Source organism: Notechis scutatus, chromosome 7, assembly GCF_049901735.1.
Source record: "Notechis scutatus isolate UNSWTSFEM ecotype Mainland chromosome 7, rNotScu1.2, whole genome shotgun sequence".
NCBI classification, from domain to species: Eukaryota; Metazoa; Chordata; class Lepidosauria; order Squamata; family Elapidae; genus Notechis; species Notechis scutatus.
This window is the reverse complement of record NC_142015.1, coordinates 25,377,091-25,398,836: the sequence shown is the minus strand read 5'-3', so window position 1 is coordinate 25,398,836 and position 21,746 is coordinate 25,377,091. Positions and strand designations below refer to the sequence as shown.

General features: G+C 48.2%; 1 protein-coding gene and 1 long non-coding RNA gene across 6 annotated transcripts in view; one reads left to right on the top strand and one right to left on the bottom strand.

The window, feature by feature from the left end:
- Positions 1-21,746, bottom strand: part of USP2 (ubiquitin specific peptidase 2) — a 70,000-nt gene that overhangs the window by 29,667 nt on the left and 18,587 nt on the right. For 3 of the 5 annotated variants that reach the window (XR_015750378.1, XM_087970166.1, XM_087970167.1), the window contains one exon: positions 17,820-18,598. Coding sequence is in view for 3 of the 5 variants with exons in the window: in XM_087970166.1 (XP_087826292.1) it covers positions 17,820-18,557 (738 nt within the window). In the remaining 2 variants the exon portion in view is untranslated. Of the gene's footprint in view, positions 1-3,035; positions 3,337-17,819; positions 18,599-21,746 lie in introns of those variants that run through there. The other 2 variants (XR_015750379.1, XM_087970168.1) reach the window with 2 other exon arrangements.
- On the top strand, positions 3,688-9,324 carry LOC148130061 (uncharacterized). Its single transcript, XR_015750382.1, has 3 exons — positions 3,688-3,755; positions 6,590-6,700; positions 9,235-9,324. It is a non-coding gene; the product is annotated as an uncharacterized LOC148130061 (long non-coding RNA).

The following is a 21,746-nucleotide window of genomic DNA, read 5'->3' as shown; positions in this document are numbered from 1 at the left end:
ATAATCCCAGCTGGAGAAAGCAGGAATCCCAACCTTTGAGCTTTGCTCTCTCCGGGACCTGGAATTCCAACCATGCCTTGCCATCCAATCGGGAAGCCACCCCCTCCTTGTGCCTTCAAATGAAGAATTCTCCCCCTCCCCAATTATTCATGGGTTACCCTCTGGTGGGGTGAGGGGGGGCGGGGGCAGAGATGAAGGACTAATTTTCAGATAAAGAAAGGCGGCTGGATAAAAGCAACCCATTCGGAAGGACCCTGGGGTCATCTTCCCCCAGGGACTGCGGAGGACTGTCCTGCTAGAGTAAGAATGTGACTCCTTTGACTGGACAAAGGCAGCCCCCTCCCCCCTATCCCTGAGCATGGAAAGGCCTGTTGAGAAGAGGGGTGTGTGTGTGTGTGAGAAGGAAGATTTAGACTTTGTCCTTCCTGCCCCTCCCCCCACCCATTCTTAACAATTCCCTCTTCTGCAGGAAGGAGGGGGAACAAAGGGTTTTCTTGGAGGGGCTTTTGGGAGAGGAGTTTGCAAACACCCCCTCCCTGGGCCTATGGTTGTGTCTCTTGAATTCCTGGAGACAGGCGGGCTTAGATGGAAGCCTCCCCCTCCTCCGTTTTGATCTCTTGTTCTCTTACAAGGGGAAAAAGCTGCTTTTAACCAAAGCCCTTAAGAGGCCCAGCTCTGCAGGCAGAGGGAGAATCTCCTCCGGCAGGCTGTGTGCTTAGCTCCTCAACCCTTTTCGCTTCTCTCTCTCTCTCTCTCCCTCTCCTCTCAATCTTTCTCTCTCTCTTTCATTCTTTCTCTCCCTCCTTCCCCCTCTCTTCCTTTCATCCTCTCTTTCATTCTTTCTCCTTCCCTCAATCTCTCTCTCTCTCTTTCAGTCTCTCTTTCATTCTTTCTCTTCCTCCTTCCCCCTCTCTTCCTTTCATTCTCTGCCCTCCCCTCTTCATTCTTTCTCTTCCTCCCCTCTTCCTTTCATTCTCTCTCTCTCATTCTTTCTCTCCTCCTCCCTCCCCCTCTTCCTTTCTTCTCTGCCTCCCCTCCTTTCATTCTCTTCTCTTCCTCCCCCTCTTCCTTTCATTCTCTCTCTCTTTCATTCTCTCTCTCTCCTCTCCCTCTCTCTTTCATTCTCTCTCTCTTTCATTCTTTCTCTCCCTCCCTCCCTCCCCTCTCTTCCTTTCATTCTCTGCCCTCCCCCTCTCTTTCATTCTCTTTTTCATTCTTTCTCTTCCTCCCCTCTCTTCCTTTCATTCTCTCTCTCTTTCATTCTTTCTCTCCCTCCCTCCCCGTCTTCCTTTCATTCTCTCCCCCCCCTCTCTTTCATTCTCTCTTTCATTCTTTCCCTCCCTCCCCTCTCTTCCTTTCATTCTCTCTCTCTTTCATTCTCTCTCTCTCTCTCTCCTCCCTCTCTTTCATTCTCTCCCTCTCTTTCATTTTTTCTTTCCCTCCCTCCCTCTTTCATTCTCTCTTTCTCTTTCATTCTTTCTCTCCCTCCCTCCCTCCCTCCCTCTCATTCTCTTTCTCATTCCCTCTCTCCAACAAGGGCTTCTAAACTACAGCCAGGGTCACGAGTGTGACAAGCTAACTCTTCCCTCCCTTTGTGGTTTCAAGTTGGTGCAGGAATAAACGCTATCCTGCCAAGGAGGAACAGGTATTCTGGGAGGAAAGGTTGATCTATTGAGGCAAGTACTGGAGAATCGTGTAAAGGTCTGGTGCAAGAAATCAGGAAACCGGCAGCTCCTTTTCTGACGGACAAATTTAATGGAAAGGCGCAAGCTTTGGCGAACTCCGGAAAACTTCTGCCTTTGAATTACATTTGTCTGTCGGAAAAGGAGCTGACGGTTTCCTGATCTTTGGCGGAGCTCCTGGGGCGCTTCTTGGAATAAAAACCAGAGGATGTTGCAACAAGCTGCAACCCCCACCCATGAATCAAGCAGTCCAGGGGTGTCTACCAGAGAAGGTCCCAGTCAAAGCTTTTCTACTACGTGCATCCTGCAAGTGGGGTATCTCCATTGCATCATTGTGGATTATTATTTTCTTGACCATACCTTGCAAACACCTGTCCTCCCCTGTCCCTAGAAATGTGGGGGAGACAAGCACAACTCAAACACTCTTCCATCACCCAACGTTAGAGCTGCTTGCATGACAACTCCTACCATCCTCAGCAGGCCGGCCGGGGCCCATGGGAGTCCCAATCCAACCCACGCTGGTCTCCCCCAATTTGGAAAGCAGCCCTCCCAGGCCTTTCCTAAAAACCCAGGTTGGGTTCACACGCGCCTCATTCAACCCGACTGCTTGAACATCCAGCTTTCTCGCGGACTAACCGAGGTTCCAACCAAGCCGTTTCGCCCCGCGACCGTCTCAGAGGGATCCCGCAGATCTCTTCCCTTCTCCCCTCGCCTCCAAGGCGACTTCAAAGCGCCGGTCTCTCCAGCCCCGCTTCCCCAACCCTGCGCCCTCCCAACGAGCCGCCCGGAGTTCGTCTCCTGCCACGGTCGGCCGAGGACCATGGGAGCTGTAGTCCAAAGGTGGGTGGGACAGGAGAGATTTCCCCCAGCTCCCCAGGATCTGGTTCGATTGCCGCGCGGCGCAAGCTCTCCTCATGCCCCAACCCCCCGCCCCAAAGTACCGGGCGATCAAGGGGGGCAGAAGGCAGAGGCAGAATCCTGGGGTCTCCCTTTCCTACTACCCACCCACCCCCGGCCGCCCCTTCCTCCTACCTTCGCCTTGGTGACCCTCAAACCCACGAAGGTGGAGAGTTAGCAGGGACCCCCGGATGCCCCTTCCCCCTTTGCCCCCTAAATCCCGGGCGATCCTGTGCCCAGCCCAAGGGGGGGCAGAGGATACGGGCAGAGGGCAGGGGGTGTCCCCCCGCTTCCTACTACCCACCAACCCAACCCTGGACACCCCTTTGCCCCCAAGTCCAGGGCGATCCTGTGCCCAGCCCAAAAGGGGTGTGTGTGTGTGTGTGTGTGTGTGCAGAGGGCAGAACCCGGGGGGGGAACTCACTCACCCACCCCGCCGCCCCTCCTCCCTCCTACCTTCGCCTTGTTGACCATCAACCCTACGAAGGTGGAGAGGAGCAGGGAGCCCGACAAGGACACCCTGGGGCGCAGCTCCTTGTGCCCGCCGGGCAGCGGCGAGGCGGGCGGCGAGGCGGGCAAGGTGACGGTGTAGGAGTTGCGCATGCTGCCGCCGGACCCTCGGCCGCTGCGGCTCTTCCGACGGGCGCTGCCTGCCTGGCGAGCGGGCACAGCCTGCCTGGCTCGGCGGCAGCGGAGGACTCGGCGGCCCGGGCTGGCAGCGGCGGAGGAGGCACCTGGATCGCTCTGACCTCAAGCCGGGAGGCGGGCGGGCGGGGCGGGGCGGGGCGGGCGGGCGGCGGGCTCCCTCGAGGGAGGCGCCGACGGCCGAGCGCCCAGAGGGGCGGGGAGCGCGAGGGACGCCCGCCGCACCCCCCTCCCCTCGGCCAGGGCAGGCTACAGCAGCTCCCGGCGTGGGTGGGGGTAGGGAGAGCCAAGGGGGCTGGAAAGCCGGAGTACTCCCCCCTCCCCCTTTCCAGCTCTCAAGAGTTGGAAATGGCCCTGGGGAGGGGGAAAGGGAGGCAGCTGCCCCCTCCCCAAATCCTACCCCCAGCCCGAAAGGAAAGCTATTCTGCCCCCCGCCCGCAAATCTCTGTGTTGTTGCCTAAAATTTTACGTGGAGATTTCTATGAAAATCCCTAGGGTCGAAGGAAGGAGACTTGAGAATTTGAAATGCTGGTGGTATTATTATTATTATTATTATTATTATTATTATTATTATTATTATTATTATTATTATTATTAGTAGTAGTAGTAGTAGTAGTAGCAGTAGCAGTAGTAGTATTGTCCCACCTTCCTTAAATCAACGGATTGATCAATCAATACTGTATGTTTCTGTGTACCTTTTTGTATCTATGTGTCCTCTATGTAACTATGTATTGTATCTATTTATCATCCATCTATATCCTATTAATCTCTCATATTCTCTTCTCTCTCTCTCTCTCTCACACACACACACACACACATATCTTATCTATCTATCTATCTATCTATCTATCTATCTATCTATCTATCTATCTATCTATCTATCTATCTATCTATCTATCTATCTATCATCACAGCCTGGCTATCTATCTATCTATCTATCTATCTATCTATCTATCTATCTATCTATCTATCTATCTATCTATCTATCTATCTATCTATCTATCTATCTATCATCTACAGTGTCTGTCTATCTATCTATCTATCTATCTATCTATCTATCTATCTATCTATCTATCTATCTATCTATCTATCTATCTATCTATCTATCTATCTATCTATCTATCCTTGCCTCCAGAAGTTGTGAATGCTCCAACGCTGGAAGTTTTTAAGAAGAGATTGACAACCATTTGCCTGAAATGGTATAAGATTTCCTGCCTAAGCAGGGGGTTGGACTAGATGACCTCCAAGGTCCCTTCCAACTCTGTTATTCTGTTCTGTTCTAACATCTATCATCTATCATCTGTCCTCTCTCTCTTTCTCTCTCTTTCTCTCTCTTCTCTCTCATCTATCTATAAAGTTGCAGTCATTTGAAAGTTAGATTAGCATTTTAGAAGACTCTAAAGGAGAGACAGCATTGCCAATTTTCAGCCATTGCTCCATCCCTCCAAACCCCCCCTCTCATCAAGCAGTGCCAAAAGAGGAAGAGAAGGGCGGGGGTGAGATTGGTTTGCCCACCCTTAATTTTAATAACCGCTGAAGGCTACGCCCGGTGAAGCTTCTCAGGGAAATAGAAACTTACAATACAATCTTGCATGAAAAGTGCATCTCAAAGTCTGCTTATTTATTGGAAGATTTATTTATTGGGGGGAAAAGGCAATTTCTTTTGATTTTTCAAGCAGAGCTGGCTCAGGAATGAGCCCTCTGCCCTTCCATTCATAGGCTCTGTACTTAAAGCAAATCTTTTGGGATCAGGAATGTGCAAAACCCTCCCAGGTCAGGCCTTCTCTTTCCATTTTCCTGGCAGGAAAGTAAAGCCCAAGAGCAAGAAATTAAGGAAGGACACCCTGTCACTTCGGTTCTTTTGCCCAAAGTCACTCTTTTCCTTCTGCTTGGCAAAATTGACAGCATGCAGCCGTTTTAAAAAACAAAACAAAAAAAACAACCTCCAACACCTCTTGTAAAAAACAACAACAAAGGAGTTTTGGTGAAAGATTCAGACGTGGTTGGTAGAGATGATTGCACAAAAAATAGAACGCAAACCAGAACTATTCCTACTAGGAATTATGAAAGAGAGAGATAGTAAAGAGGTGACCTGTTTAATATTACATATTATTTCGGCAGCAAGAATGGGTTTTGCCCAACAATGGGAAAATAGAGAAATCCCTGTAGAAGGTAAAGTGACAAAGAATATACAGATAGGTACAGGAATGGATAGGCTGACTTTGGAATTGGAAAATAAAGGTGAGACAGAATATCATGAGATATGGAATAAATTTTATCAATGGTGGGAATGGAAAGGAGGGACCCAGAATAAAAACTAATCAGGATTTGTAGAATGGACAATGAAGGCTATGTATGTAATTACAACTGAATATGATGGACAATATGATGGATATAAAACTAGTAGCGCAGAAGAAATTATAAATGTATACACTGGATAAGTTTACTGTATAAATGTATATAAGATACATATCATATACTTTAGTACAGGGGTCGCCAACCTTTTGGACCTCAGGGACCACCAAACTCATAATTTTAAATCCGGTGGACCAGAGACCCTGGGAAAATCCCCCAAAAGTCTGCATGAAAATCCCCCACCCCATTTTCCTACCAATCTATCATTCTTTATTTGGGATCGCAGGATACCGTCTCCAGCTCCGTGCTTAGGGGGAGAGAAAGAGAGACTTTTGGCTTCATGCAAGGAAAACAGCAGAAGCAGCAGAAGTCTTTCTTTTTCTCCCACAAACTCTGCCAGAAATGAGTCTCTGCGGTGCAGCCTCTTGGAGCAGGAGGCCTTGCAGGGCCCCAAAGACTCATTTCTGGCAGAGTTTGGGGGAGAGAAAGAAAGACTTTTGCTGCTTTCCTTGCATGCAGCCAAAAATAGAAGAAGAAAGAAACGGAAAGACGCAGCCCGGTGGCCAGGCCAGGTGTGTGGGGGTGAGTCCCCTCCCTCTGCCCTTTCCCCGCTCCCCTCACTACCTCGTGTTGTTCGCAATGCAAGTGATGCAAGCCTTGTGTTCCCACGCAGTCTGGATTAATTGCTTTGGGGGGGACATTTCTCTGCGGATCACCAAAATTTTCTTGCGGATGACTGATTTAGTATGTATAGCAAAGATGATGTCAGGATGATCACACTGTGTCCAATATTTTAATGTGTAATGAATAAAAAATTGGGAGCGGGGGGTAACTCCACTGGCAACAACACAATGACACACAATTTATAAAGCCAGACCGTAAACGCTGAATGTAATCTGGACAAGCAGGTGCTAAGGGGACGATAAACAATGGCCACAATAAGAACAAGGATGGCATCATGACGCCAGGATGCTCTGATTCATTTTAATGACATTTCTATCCTTTCCTAGCATTCAGCTGTCACTTGAGCCGAATTTTTGGCACCGGGTGCTGAAGTTCCAGGTAACAACCGACGCTAAGCGCGATGAAACGCCAGCCTAGGTTCACGATCGCGAGGACAGGTAATCCTCCACTTACAACAGTTCATTTAGTGACCATTCAAAGTTGGGACAGTGATTAAAAAAGAAGTGAGTTGCAACCGTTTTTCACGCTTACAGCCTGTTTCGGCCTCCTTATGGTCACATGATCAGATGCTTGACAACCGATTCATATGTTATGACGGTCACAGTGTCCAGGGCTCACATGACCCCCTCTTGTGAGCTTCTGACAAGCGAAATCTACAGGAAAGCCAGATTCACTTAAGAACCACGGTACTAGCTTAACAACTGCAGTGATTTGCTTAACGGCTAGAGCAGGTGTCAGCCACCGGTGGCTCTGGAGCCAGATGCGACTCTTTGGGCCCTCTGCTGCGGCTCCCTCTGTTGGCTGATCCGACTGCTGGCTGGCCCCGCCCCCTCGCCCTCCCCTCTCAGTCACTCCTCGCCTGTCCTGGGAAGGTAAAACACAAAAAACAGAAATGAGAGGGAGGGAGGGAGAAAGAGAGAGACCCATTTCCCACAGAAAACACGGGGAGCCACAAAACCTGGGTAGGTGTGGAGGCGGAGGTCATGTGACTGGGTGGGAGTGACTGTCAGGGCTCCACCCCCATTCAAATCAAATCTCTAGCAGCATCTCTCGGAGTTAAAAAAAAAATCGATTTATTAGGAGCGGCCATGTTGGCGTTAGCTGGGTATAGCCGACACTAAAATACATCATTCCTTTCCCCCTTGACCCTGGTCTTCCCCCCGCCTCCTGGATATATATTCTCCAATGGGACACATCCATAGTCAAGAGTCATCAATCATGCCCTCTAATAATAATCTTGCGTGCCAGAAGCTTCAGCTGCCAAAGTGATTATCTGAGGCATTTAAGGAATGCGCTGCTTTCCCCCGCCCCTTTCTGCTGGCAACTAAAAGACCAAAGGAATATTATTTTTTTAGTTGACAGTGACATTGAGTTGGCCACACCCACCCAGGTTTTGTGGCTCCCGGTGTTTTCTTTTCTGTGCGAAACAGGTCCAAATGGCTCTTGGAGTGTTTAAAGTTGCAGAGCCCTGGACCAGAGCAAGAAAGGGTTGTGAAATCGGGCGAAATTTACTCAACAAATGTTTTCACTTAGCAACGTCAATTTTGAGGTCAACGATGGCCGTAAAGCGAGGACTACCTGTGCCGTAGAGTTACAACCCTCGAGAAAAACCAGGGAAGGACCCCAGGATCAACCAACAAACTTTCAAAAGTCCTTTGTCCCAGTTATCTCCCCCATTAAACATTCACTCATGACCCAATCTGACCTACAAATAAGTTCTTGGAAGAAAATCCAACTGTGTGCAGGAATGTTTGCTCTCAAATAACGTCAGCGGTGGGTGTGAACCCAGGGGAAAAAAAATAATAGCAGTTCCCCACCCAGAACTGCCTGTGTGCTAGAACGGGGCCTCTGGGGTCGTCTAGAGTACAGCCAGTCCTCGGCTTACGACCACAAGGGAGCCAAACATTTCTGTTGCTAAGCGAGGCAGCTTGCAATCCCTTGCAATTGTTCAGTTCGCAACACGGTTGCTAAGGGGATCTGGTTTCTCCATTGACTTCGCTTTGCCCGTAGGTTGCAAAAGGGGACGGCATGACCCCCGGGACGCTGCGACCGTCATGAAGACGAGCCAGTTGCCAAGTGTTCTGAATGTCGATCGCGTGATCGTGGGAATACTGCAACGGTCGTTGTGGAAAATGTTCCTGGGTCCCGTTTTTCAGTGCCGTTGTAACTTTGAGCGGTCACTAAATGAGCTATCGTACGTTGAGGACTACCTGTATACTTCCCTTACCAAACTATCTAATTAAAAAAACTGTGTATCTGTCTTTATCACAGACGCCTGGACATATAGGGATAGAATGATAGATAGAAGGATAGATAGAATGATAGATAGATAGATAGATAGATAGATAGATAGATAGATAGATAGATATGATAGATAGATTTATTGATTGATTAATAGTGAGATAGATTATCTATCTATCTATCTATCTATCTATCTATCTATCTATCTATCTATCTATCTATCTATCTATCTATCTTCTATTTATAATGTAGATAGTGTAGCTAGCTAGATAATAGATAGATTGATACAGTTAGAGGGACAGATTATATATGTGTGTGTGTGTGTGTATACATAGACAGATTGATAATGTAGATATAGATTATATATCGAGAGAGAGAGAGAGACAGACAGACTGATAGTGTAGATAGATAGACAAATTATATATCTATCTAGTTACACTATCTATCAATCAATCTATCTACCTATAGTGTAGATAGTGTACACTGATAGTGTAAGATAGATGAGATAGATAGATAGATAGATAGATAGATAGATAGATAGATAGATAGATAGATAGATAGATAGATAAAGAGAAAGGGAAGGAGAGCAATGGAGGGAGGGAGAGAGCGTGCAAATCCCATACTATAACACCTGGAACAAAAATAACACAAATGAACTGCTCACTTATTTTTAATAAATCAAGCAATCTCCACTCCTTTCTCTCTCCTTCCCTTTTCCTTCACCCTCCAGGCAAACCTCTGTGCACAGGAGGCCTGCTGCAGAGAAAACTATGTTTAGCTTAGCTGAAGTTGAGCTATTTTTGGCCGGCATAAAAATAAATCCAAGGAGACCATGGAGGGTGTAGCGCGCGTTGGTTGTGTCCCTTCTCCTCCTCCCCCTCCCCAGCCTTATTTATCTCCTGGAATTTTAAGCCTCTCTTCGTCACTTCTCAGTTCTCCGTTTCATGCTCCCTGGGAGCCCAGAGATAAAAGTTGCACTGGGGAGGCAAAGCCAGGGGGTGGGAGGCGCACTGGAGGCGCATGACCTCATGCTTACGTGCACCAAAGCGGATCAGAAGCGCCTGCATTATTAGTTGTAGGCAGCCATTCAAGCCGGGGGGGCTGGCATTTGTGTCCTTGCATCTTGGGGGCAAGCTTCACGGGGGGGGCTGGAACATAATTGCAACCTGCACGCAGTTGTGAGTTCCCACAAGTTGGTGGGAAGGGCTGGTGGACTTGGTTTTAGAGGTAGTCCTCCACTTTTGACTCCTTTGTTTAGGGACTGTTCGAAGGGACAAAGGCTGTGAAAAAAAAGGGACTTAGGATGCTCATTTCAGAACTGGGTTATAGGCACTGCCCCAAAGGATCCATTTTGCCCCGGGGGTGTGTGTGCAACAATAGCCCTTTTAGGATTCGTGGACTTCAACTCCCAGCATTTCTTAGCCAGCCATGCCAGGAGGAGGAATTCTGGGAGTTGAAGTCCACAGGTCGCAAAGGGGCCCGTAGTGGAGGAGGATGCCTTTGAGACGCTGAGAGGCAGACCTAAACTGCCCTGATCCTGTTATTCCCCTTCCTTGGGGTTCACTCTTTACAGATATACTATTCTTACACAAGGAGGGTCTTGTATTCTTTGCTGCCACTGGCAGTCCTCCATCAATGAACTTATCGCTCAGTGGGGGCTAACCTTTTGGGGCTCCTGTGCCAGCACCCAGAAGGCAATGCGCGCCCCCCCACGCCCCCTATGCATGCGCACGCAATCCCCACCCACTCGCCACCCCCTTATCTGCACTGCACCTCACAGCTGTTTTTCTGTCTGTTTGAGGCCTTTTTCGGCCTCCCAGAGGCTTGTGGAAGGCTTCTGCAGGCTTCTACAAGCTTTGTAGGCCAAAAACTAGGCTCGTTTCATCACTTCCGGTATTTCTTGGCCTAGTTTTTGTCCTGAAAAGCCTGAAGAAGCCCGTAGAAGCCTTCCTCAAGCCTCTGGCATTCCAAAAAAAGGCCTCAAACTGGCCGAAAATTAGCTGTGAGGCATGCACATGTGCAGTGAGGTAAGTTTGCCTGCAGTTCATGTGCCAGAACAAATGGCTAGGCATGCCACCTGTGGCATGCGTGCCACAGGTTCACCATCATGGTTATAGCTGATTCTTGAGATATATTTGGCTTGGGGTGATGGATATGGGAAGGCACTTCTTCTGTGCAACTAGATATGGAGGGGGGTCTTTAGTCACTTCCATTTGGTCGAAAGTCAAGGTTTCACCACTTAGTACATACAGCCAGGGCTACCTCTGGCCTCTCCTGGCGTGAGTCAGGATTCCTGGAAGCAAACTTGGAGCCTAAGGCCACTCCAGCAATTCTCTCCCCCAATCCCACCCCCCAAGGATGTGCTCAGTTGCTCTTCCAGATCTCCCCCCACCCCTAGAAGGTCAACTTAAGCCGCCCAGGGCTTCACCTGTTGCAAGCACAGAAAGAATTTGAAGCAAAATTTGCATTGGCTGCAGATAGCACAGGTGTCTACTTCAGAGGGAAATGCGCAAGCTTTGATGGGTCTGGAAAGTTGAGGGGGTTGTAATGGGATGGGAGACGGGCCTGGGGGAAGAGAGAAGGAAAGGGTGTGGGGGAGGGGTGAAGACATGCGGAGTTCCCTCCCTCCCCTCAAGCATTTGGCCCTGGCCCTCTGAAATTCTGGCCAGGCAACTACCCAGCAATCATCTCAACGATAGGATCTGCGTCCGTTCTCTCCTCCATGCCAATTGGCCCTCTGCAAAATGGCTGGCCTCTTGATCTGCACAACCTCGGATGACCTCTGAATTTCACACACTGTCCCGCCCAGCCTCATAATTCACTTTCTGGGGTGAGGGGGTGGATGTTTTGCTATTCTTTCTTAAGGCAGAGGTGGATATTCAGCCGGTTCTGACCGGTTGTGGAGAACTGGTAGCGCAAATTTTGAGTCGTTTGGAGAATCAGCCAATCCCACCTCTGACTGGCCCTGCCAATCTTATCTCTTCTCTGCCTCCCATTGAGTCCCAGCTCATCAGCCGGGTCTTCTTCGGTTGCCCTGCCCAGGAGAACGGAGCTGGAAAGCAGGTTAGTGGGGTGGGGAGCAGAGATGGTATTCAGCCGGTTCTGACTAGTTCTGGAGAACTGGTAGCGGAAATTTTGAGTAGTTCGGAGAACTGGCAAATCCCACCTCTGACCGACCTCACCAACCCCATCTATTCTCTGTCTCTCATTGAGTCCCAGCTGATCGGCTGGGTCTTCTTTGGTTGCCCTGCCCAGGAGAACAGAGCTGGAAAGCAGGTTAGTGGGATGGGGAGGGAATGGGGATTTTGCAGTAACTTTCCCCCAGGAGTGTGGAGGGAACAGGGATTTTACATATCCTTCCCCTGCCACCCCTGCTTCCTCCTCCTATTCTTCCTCCCCCTCCTTCTTCCTCCTCCTATTCTTCCTCCCCCTCCCTCCTCCTCCTTCCTCCTATTCTTCCTCCTCCTTCCTCTTCCTCCTCCTCCTCCCTCCTTCTTCCTCCTCCTATTCTTCCTCCCCCTCCTTCTTCCTCCTCCTATTCTTCCTCCTCCTCCTCCCTCCTCCTCCTTCCTCCTATTCCTTCCTCCTCTTCCTCCTCTCCTCCTCTCCTCCTCCCCTCCTTCTTCCTCCTCCTATTCTTCCTCCCTCTCCTTCTTCCTCCTCCTCCTTCCTCCTCCTATTCTTCCTCCTCCTCCTTCTTCCTCTTCCTCCTCCTCCCTGCATCCCTCCCCCCAGTCCCCTTTAGCACTGATGATACCAAGCTGGGTCATGAAACGTCTGTAAGAAAACAACCGAACTCAGAGAGCACTGAGGGCCCCTCATTTCAACCATGAGTTACGAATACATGTTGCTAAATGAGACATTTGTTAAGTGAGTTTTGTCCCATTTTACAAACTTTTCTTGCCACAGTTGTTTTTTCTTACATTTTTTTGGGGTGGGGGCAGAAAACACCATTGGTGAAAATGCGTTCGCTTAATGACTGTGGGGTTTGCTTAACGGCCACTTCAAAAAGATCATAAAATCGGCGACATCCATTTAACGACCGCAATGACTTAGGGCTATAATTCTGGGCTTAATTATGATTGTAAGATGAGGTTTATGCATATCCAGCCCTGTTCCCTCAAACTGAAGATTTCTGGGAGAACCTGGTGGGCTCCCGTGGGAAAACTAAGATCAAAGGCAATCCCTCACCCCTCACATCATCAGAGCTTTGGGTCTGAATCAAGACTTCCAGGAATTTTTTTTTTTTTTTTGAACTAATAAGTTCTGCAAATTGAGCAAGTTTGAAAGAAGAACATTGGACTCGTTCGAACTTTGTCCCTTCTTACAAATCCTTCCCTCTGTAATCCTTACGAGAGGCTAATTCAGGTTCACTGCACTCAGAGGAGTTATTCCTTAACTATTAATAGAGGCGGAGGCTTCCTGACTTTGCAAATTAGGAACAGATAAAAGTTAGTTAGGCTGACAAATGCAGCGGAGGCTAGGCTAATGGTCTATAGCATTAGCACTTAGTCTTATATACCGCTTCATAGTACTTTACAGCCCTCTCTAAGCGGTTTACAGAGTCAGCCTCTGGCCCCCAGCAATCTGGGTCCTCATTTGACCCACCTCAGAAGGATGGAAGGCTGAATCAATCTTAAGCTGGTCAGGATCGAACTGAGTGAGCAGTGATTTAGCCTGCAGTACTGCATTCTAACCACTGTGCCACCACCGTCCTTCCTTCCTTCCTTCCTTCCTTCCTTCCTTCCTTCCTTCCTTCCTTCCTTCCTTCCTTCCTTCCCACTTAGTAATAGCCCTTAGACTTATATACCGCTTCACAATGCTTTCCAGCCCTGTCTAAGCAGTTTACAGAGTCAGCCAATTGCCCCCAACAATCTGGATCCTCATTTCACCCCCCTGGGAAGGATGGAAGGCTGAGTCAACCTTGAGCAGGTGAGGATTGAACTGCTGGAGTGAGCAGTGAATTAGCTTACAATACAGCATTCTAACCACAAGGAAGGAAGGAAGGAAGGAAGGAAGGAAGGAAGGAAGGAAGGAAGGAAGGAAGGAAGGAAGGAAGGAAGGAAAGGAAAGGAAAGGAAAGGAAAGGAAAGGAAAGGAAAGGAAAGGAAAGGAAAGGAAAGGAAAGGAAAGGAAAGGAAAGGAAAGGCAGGGAAGGGAAGGAAGGAAGGAAGGAAAGGAAAGGAAGGAAAGGAAAGGAAGGAAGGAAGGAAGGAAGGAAGGAAGGAAGGAAGGAAGGAAGGAAGGAAGGAAGGAAGGAAGGAAGGAAGGAAGGAAGAGCAATAGCACTTAGACTTATATACAGCTTCACAGTGCTTTACAGCCCTCTCTAAGCAGTTTACCTCTTGCCCCTAATAATCTGGGTCCTCATTTTACCCACCTTGGAAGGACAGAAAGCTGAGTCAGCCTTGAACTTGGTGAGATTCAAACTGCCAAATTGCAGTCAGCCGGCAGTCAGCAGAAGTAGCCTGCAGTACTGCATTCTAACCACTGCACCACCCTGCCTCCATGGTGATCTTTTCCCACTTTGTCCTTTGGGGTTGGGTGGGAATTTTGCTAGACGCTCATGGTGAACGAGAGCATGCTTGGAGCTTGAAGGGAACAATATTTCCTTTGCACCATTTTTATTTTTATTTTTTAATCCCACCTTTATTACTTTATAAGTAACACACAAAGTGGGGAATGCATATAGCACTCCTTCCCCTTTCAAGAACTCTGTGGGATGGGTTGAGGGTCTGAGAGAGGGACTGGCCCAAAATCACCCCGGTGACTTTCATGCCCAAAGGCAGAACTAGAACTCACCATCTCCCAGTGATTGGCCCAAAGTCCCCAGATGGCTTTTGCACCTAAGGCAGGACTAGAAGTCACCATCTCCTGATGATTGGCCCAAAGTCACCCAGCTAACTTTTGTGCCTAAGGCAGGACTAGAACTCACAGACTCCTGGTGATTGGCCCAAAGTCACCCAGCTGGCTTTCGTGCCTAAAACAGGACTAGAACTCCCACTCTCCCGGTGATTGGCCCAAAGTCACCCAGCTGACTTTCATGCCTAAAACAGGACTAGAACTCCCAATCTCCCGGTGATTGACCCAAAGTCACCCAGCTGGCTTTCGCGCTTAAGGCAGGACTAGAACTCCCAATCTCCCGGTGATTGGCCCAAAGTCACCCAGCTGGCTTTCGCGCCTAAGGCAGGACTAGAACTCCCAATCTCCCGGTGATTGGCCCAAAGTCACCCAGCTGGCTTTCGTGCCTAAAACAGGACTAGAACTCCCACTCTCCCGTGATTGGCCCAAAGTCACCCAGCTGGCTTTCGCGCCTAAGGCAGGACTAGAACTCCCAATCTCCCGGTGATTGGCCCAAAGTCACCCAGCTGGCTTTCGTGCCTAAAACAGGACTAGAACTCCCACTCTCCCGGTGATTGGCCCAAAGTCACCCAGCTGACTTTCATGCCTAAAACAGGACTAGAACTCCCAATCTCCCGGTGATTGACCCAAAGTCACCCAGCTGGCTTTCATGCCTAAAACAGGACTAGAACTCCCAATCTCCCGGTGATTGGCCCAAAGTCACCCAGCTGGCTTTCATGCCTAAAACAGGACTAGAACTCCCAATCTCCCGGTGATTGACCCAAAGTCACCCAGCTGGCTTTCGCGCCTAAGGCAGGACTAGAACTCCCAATCTCCCGGTGATTGGCCCAAAGTCACCCAGCTGGCTTTCATGCCTAAAACAGGACTAGAACTCCCAATCTCCCGGTGATTGGCCCAAAGTCACCCAGCTGGCTTTCGTGCCTAAGGCAGGACTAGAACTCACAGACTCCTGGTGATTGGCCCAAAGGACAGGATAAAAAGGAATATAAATAAATAAACAAAGTTAACCGGTCAGCTTTCATGGCTAAGGTGGGACTAGAACTCCCTGTTTCTAGGAATTCTAGCCCAGCACCTTAATCCATACTGCCTCTCAACGATGCAGGAATTGGGAAGGGCAGAAGGATAATTAAGGCGGGACAAACAGCGGTGCAGATGGGGGTTTTAAAAAGGGGGGGATGAAGACCACCCCAGCACACACACATCCATGCTGGGGGGGGGGGCAGCACAGGGAAATGCAACCAGCCCCTTCCTTCAGGGTCCCCCCTCCCTGACCCCAGGAAATTGCTTGTTTCACCAGCAGCGAAAGAGTCAGCCTGTCAGTTTTTGTGTTTCCCTGTTTCTCAGTCCTTGGCACAAGTCCCCGTTTTTTTATGTAAGCGATATAATCGCTTAATACTCACTCGGGAACATGCAGAGAATCGCACAAACACACACGCCTGCGTACGCACGCACCCCAGCTTGTTATATCAATAGTCCTAAAAGACTTTGGTTTTTAAAAACAAACATAAACAAACAAAACATAAAAACATCAAGCTTTCTTCCATAGGTGTGCATAAATTAAAAAAAAAGAAAAAAGAAATAGTCCTGAAAGACTTTGAGAGGTGGCTGGGGGCCCTGGGGGCGGTCACCACGGAGGGTGAACACACTGGACACCTCACTCGGGGTCTCTCTTTCTCCCTGCTTTCCAGGTGTTCCTCCTCCAGGTGGGACTGCCTCCGCCCACCACAAAAGCCACAGGGTGGAGCTGCAGCTGGGAAAGGCTGAGGACGGGCCACCTTGAGGCTCAGCGTCCCGCCCAAAGGCCCAGCACACATATTTCCTCTTCACCCTTTCCTCAGGCTGGCCATGGGCAGACATTTCAGCAGTGGCTGTTGTCCCCATCTTTTGCCAAGTGACCCTCGGGTTGCCGAGCTAAAGAGAAATTCCTGAAGAGGAGCACCAGCACAAGTCCAAAATTTTCGGGAGACAAAAACTCTGGTTCCGGTGACCGACCCAGATTGGATCCTGCAACATTCAGTTTCCCTTAACTCAAGAACACCGAGAGCCCCAGGCTGTTCAGGAAGGTGGCGGTATTGGTGGCCATTAACCCAACGTTTAATCACGCCTGACCTCACCTGGACACAGTACAATTAGGCCACTGGGCCATGCCCTCGCTGACCCAGCTACCACGGCCATTCCAACTGGCTGCGTTCCTGAGGAGATGAGGGCATTGCGTGCCCGGAGCATGCCAAGGGTGTGTTGGAAAAAAAACAACCCAGGTGAGTTTGGATGGGATGGAAAAATGGGAGGGTACAGAGGACAAGAAGTGGGTCTGAGAAGATTTGGATTTTTCGAGTTGCACAACTGCTGAGGTTGCAGAGGAGACTTCTGCACAGCCAGGAGGGGGAAGCCAAATGGTGGGTGAACTGCCAATCAACACCCCCCCACACACACACCCTTAATAAAAATTACCTGCTAACAGATTTAGCAATTTAGCAAACAGAGGCCAAACTGGGCAGGACAAGAGAGGTCACAGGTTGTGTGAAGGCTGCGTTTAAGATAACGACTGGCCTCTATATCGCTACTTCGAGAAATCTCTCTTTTTCGTGTTGATTTTGGTTCACTCACCTTTCAGTGCTGGTTGCATCAAATGAAGGCTCAACACCCACCCACCCCGATTTTCCTAGTTCCATGGAAAATGCAGTGCCCCTTGCCCAAAATTGGAAGAGTGATAAGATACTAACAGAGGGGAAAACAATTGAAAAAGTACTTGGATGTGCAGAAATGAATAGAATGACACTAGAAATTAAGAAAAAAAAGAAGAAGAATCTGAATATTATATGGTATGGGATTTGTTTTACCAATGGATAGAAAATAGAATAAACTAAAAGGGACCAGATGTAATAAGAGGAATTAATGGAATAGGTATATTGGATTTCATTTGTACTATGTATATATGGGAACGCAATTATTGTTACGTTGTTAAGTTGAATAAGAATAATATTAATAATGATTAAGTAATTTGAAATATGTACCTAATCAACGCACGGTAGAAATGTAATGGATTTTGTGTGTGTGTGTGTGTGTTATCACACACACACACACACACAATATATATATATATATATATATATATATATATATATATATATATATATATATAACACACACACACACACACACACACAAACACACACACACGTATGGTATTCACCCACAAAGTTTAGCAATGTTTGCAGAATCTCATCATCATCAGGCTTCTGTACACACACACACACACACACTATATACTTCTGTATACGAAAACACACACACACCCCTATATATACATGCACACACGTATATGTATACATATACATACATACATACGTACATACACACACACACACACACACACAAAACAAAACAAAAGAAAAAGGAAATGCAGAGCCCCCTTCCACCCCGCAACCCAGTTCAAATTGTGGCGACTCTTACCGGATTCTCCTTGCTCAGGAGGTCTGTCTGGCTGTCAGTCCACTCCCACTGCTGAACGGAGGAACGGCTAGTGGGGCGCAGGGATGGGGTGATGACCTCCGGCGTGGAGCCATGCATGCCAGGGCCCGGGGAATGCCCCCCTTTCCGGCTGTAGGAGTCCAAGTAATCCTGGACGTAATCCGAGTGTCTGCTGGGCTGGTAAATTCCTTGGATGCTGCAGAGCTCTTGTCGGGGACGGGCGGTGAAGGGGCTGCGGGTGGAGGTGGAAGGGTAGGGGTCTGAGGACAGGTGCATGGAGGAGAGATCCCGTGCCAAGTCGGAATGGCTGCTGGACTTCTTGCGTCCCAGCGGGGTGGAGCCATAGCTGGTCGAGGGCGCGTTCCCAAAGGAGTAGGTGGCCCCTCCACTCAGCCCTCCAGAGGGCCTCACGGGGACCCGGCTATACCCAGGGCTCAACCTGGTGCCCGAGTCCGGGCGCTGGAGCAGCCTCCCTCCCCCATCGAAGTTCAAGGAAGAGGAGGTGGTGGCCCCCGACGTCCGCAGGTGGGTAGAAGTCAAGTAGCTGGAAGGAGTGGTGGGCTTGTAGTTGAGCTTCTCTTTGTCTGAGTAGGAGGAGGAGAATTTCGACGAGTAGGAGGAATAGGTGGCATAGCTGGTGGAGGCTTTGCTGCAAGGCAAGGTGTCCGAGTAGCGGGGAGAATCCACATAGCGCTTCAAGGTGGAAGAGAGCTGGGACATCCTGAGGGAGGGGGCGCTGGGGGAGATGCGGGTGGCATTGACTGAAAGAGAGCAAAGGCAGGAACCAGTTAGCAGGAGGGGCTGGCACAAAGGGGGTCCTTGACCCCCTTCAGGGTCAGCAGAAAGGAAAGAACCAATGGCCTTCCAACAATGGTTGGCCAACGGATTCTTCATGGCATGCCATTGACTGAATCCACGAAGTCAACTGGGAATATCTACTAGCCAACCAGGCATGATCCAAGAAGCCAAGAAGGGTTGACTCTGGTCAGTTCTTGGGAGGAGAAGCGTCTGGTATGGGGGGACCAGGACTGCTGACTGGATTGGGAGGTCAACCCCCCATCTTTGCCCAAGTTGAGCCAGCCCACCACTGTATCATACCCAGAAGATGGCAAGAAGGTTGTGAACCTGTCTACAAAAGTTGCCAGAAGTTGGGCTCAACTTCAAGCAGGCATGACTTGGTTCGAGGACCTGGATTTCAAGCAGGGGTGGGATTCTACAGGTTCGCACCTATTTGCTAGAACCAGTTGTTAACATTCTAAGCAGTTTGGAGAACCGGTTGTTAGAAGAAATTACTGGGCTAATCCTGTAAGGAAGGCAGGAAGGAAACATTCTGGGGTTGCTTACAGAAACTGCCTCTCCGTTAACCCTTATTACATTCTTGTCAGGACTGGACTTCCTGTCTCAGGAACGTCTCTGGAGTTTTTCCCCCTCCTTTGCTGGTACTTTGCTTGTGCAGAGTGACCATTCAAAGTTACAATGGCACTGAAAAAAGTGACTTATGACCATTTTTCACACTTACGACTGTTGCAGCATCCCCACAGTCATGGGAGGCCAGGCGAGGAGATGTGTGCGTCCATGTGAGTGATATTGAGTTGGCCACGCCCAGCCAATAACATGACCACCAAGCCATGCCCACCAAGTCACATGACCACCAAGCCACGCCCACCACCCTAAGCCACACCCACAGAACCGGTTGTTAAAAATTTGAATCCCACCCCTGATTCCAAGTCTTGAGATGGAAAGAGGTGGTCCCAAACACTTCCAGGTGATTGCCAAGAAAACCACCCACAGACGTGTCCAGATAATTTTCTTGGAGGCCACAATCATATCTGGTAGGAAGTGCTCATCCAGGGTGGTGACTTGGCTTCCAAGTCCATTCTACTTAGATGGTCTCCCATTTGAGCCAGGATAGTTATTACTACTAGGGTTATTACAATTACTGCTATATCATGATCATCATTACTATCAAAACATAAAAACACCATTGACAGAATGGAAAACAAGATAAATACTGGTTAAATAGGGAGGAAAAAAAACCTGGATAATAGAAAAACAGAGTTGGAAGGGACCTTGGAGGTCTTCTAGTCCAACCCCCTACTTAGATAGGAAACCCTATTCCTATGGCTGTCCAATTATTTCTTCTTAAAAGTCTCCAGTGGTGGAGAAGGGAGGGAGGGAGGGAGGGAGGGAAGGAAGGAAGGAAGGAAGAAAGAAAGAGAGAGAGAGAGAGAGAGAGAAAGAAAGAAAGAAAGAAAGAAAGAAAGAAAGAAAGAAAGAAAGAAAGAAGAAAGAAAGAAAGAAAGAAAGAAAGAAAGAAAGAAAGAAGAAAGAATAGCAGAATAATAGATTTAGAAAGGGACCTTGGAGGTCTTCTAGTCCAGCCCTTTACTCAGGCAGGAAACCCTCTAGCATTTCAGACAAATGGCTGTCCAATAATCTCTTCTTAAAAACTTCCAATGTTGGAACATCCACAACTTCTGGAGGCAAGTTGTTCCACTGATTTAATGTAATCATTGATACAATTATTAAATTAAGTGCGACAAAAAAAGGCGGCAGAGAGAGAGAAAGAGAGAGAGAAGTAGAGAAAGATCCATATAATAATTATTGGCATTGATGTCAAGTTAACTCAACCTTTCAGCAAATTAAATCTAGACCAGGTAGGTGCCTTTTGCTTCAGCTTCTCATTTCTGGAACACACAGGCCTTTTTGAAAACAGATAATGGACCCATCTCCTGAATCTCTTCCTTAGTATCACGAAGGCAAATTTCTTCCCATTCCCATAAAAACCATGGTTTTAATTCAGGTGGAGCCCTTCACACCGTCGATTCTACGAGTGCCCCCTCTCAGCCCACCTGTCCTCACAGAGATATTCTGTCGCCTCCCTCCAGGTGCCCACCATTCTCCCACGAGGAGAGTTGTAGTCCCACATCTGAAGAGTTGACGGAAGTTCAACTCTTTTAGCCAGCTTTTGGGAGAATCGGAATTGGAAGCATGGGGAGGCGACATGAAGGCCACTCCTGCCTCCTGCTGGTAAAACAATGGCATCTTGCAAAGAGACGGGTAGCGCAGAATGCTAGAATAATGTACATAGGTGCTGGGTTCACACAAGTTCAACTAAAGTGGGTCAAAGCAGCCAAAGCATGTTTTAAAAATGATTGTACACACAACCATGTGAAGCCACAGCTGCCAGTGGTTTGACCTTCATATGCATCTTCTTAGGTTCTTCCTTAAGGACCTAGGATATTGTCACATATCGGATACGTGAGGATCCAAGAGTGGGGCTTTTTGCTGTTGACGGAAGAAAATTTCATCAATACACAGGTTTTCTAAATACCCTCAAAGATTTTTTCTTTGGTATTATGATTGGTTGCACAGCCAGATGTTTAGACTAGATTTTGGCATTTTTGTCTACCCACTGAGTCCTTTTCAAGGAGCTGGGATAGACAGATGTTGTTTTTCAATGGCCTTGGTGTAACTCAAGCTGCCTTTTGCAGTTGACTGATGGTGATTTTGTCAATGCCAATGGCATTCAAGGGATGGTCCAGATGTTTTGGGACTTTTTACTCATGGCTCCTATAACTATAAAACTGTGTTTTTTTGCCACAATTGTTCCATTTCTATTTGCAGCTCTTTGTGATTTTTCTCCAGTTCTTTCTCTTTTTAAAAAATAAATAAAAAAACCTTTATTAAGATTAAAATATTAAAATACAAATATGTCTATGAAGAAAATAAAGACAAGCTTTATGTCTTATTTCTAACCTTTCACATTCCTACTATCTATCCATTGATACCAGTTATCCCAAACTGAATAATATTCCGAGTCTTCCTTGTTTTTTTAATTCTATAGTGACTTTGTCCATTTCTGCACACTCAAAAATTTTACGGATTATCAAACCATCTATCGGTATG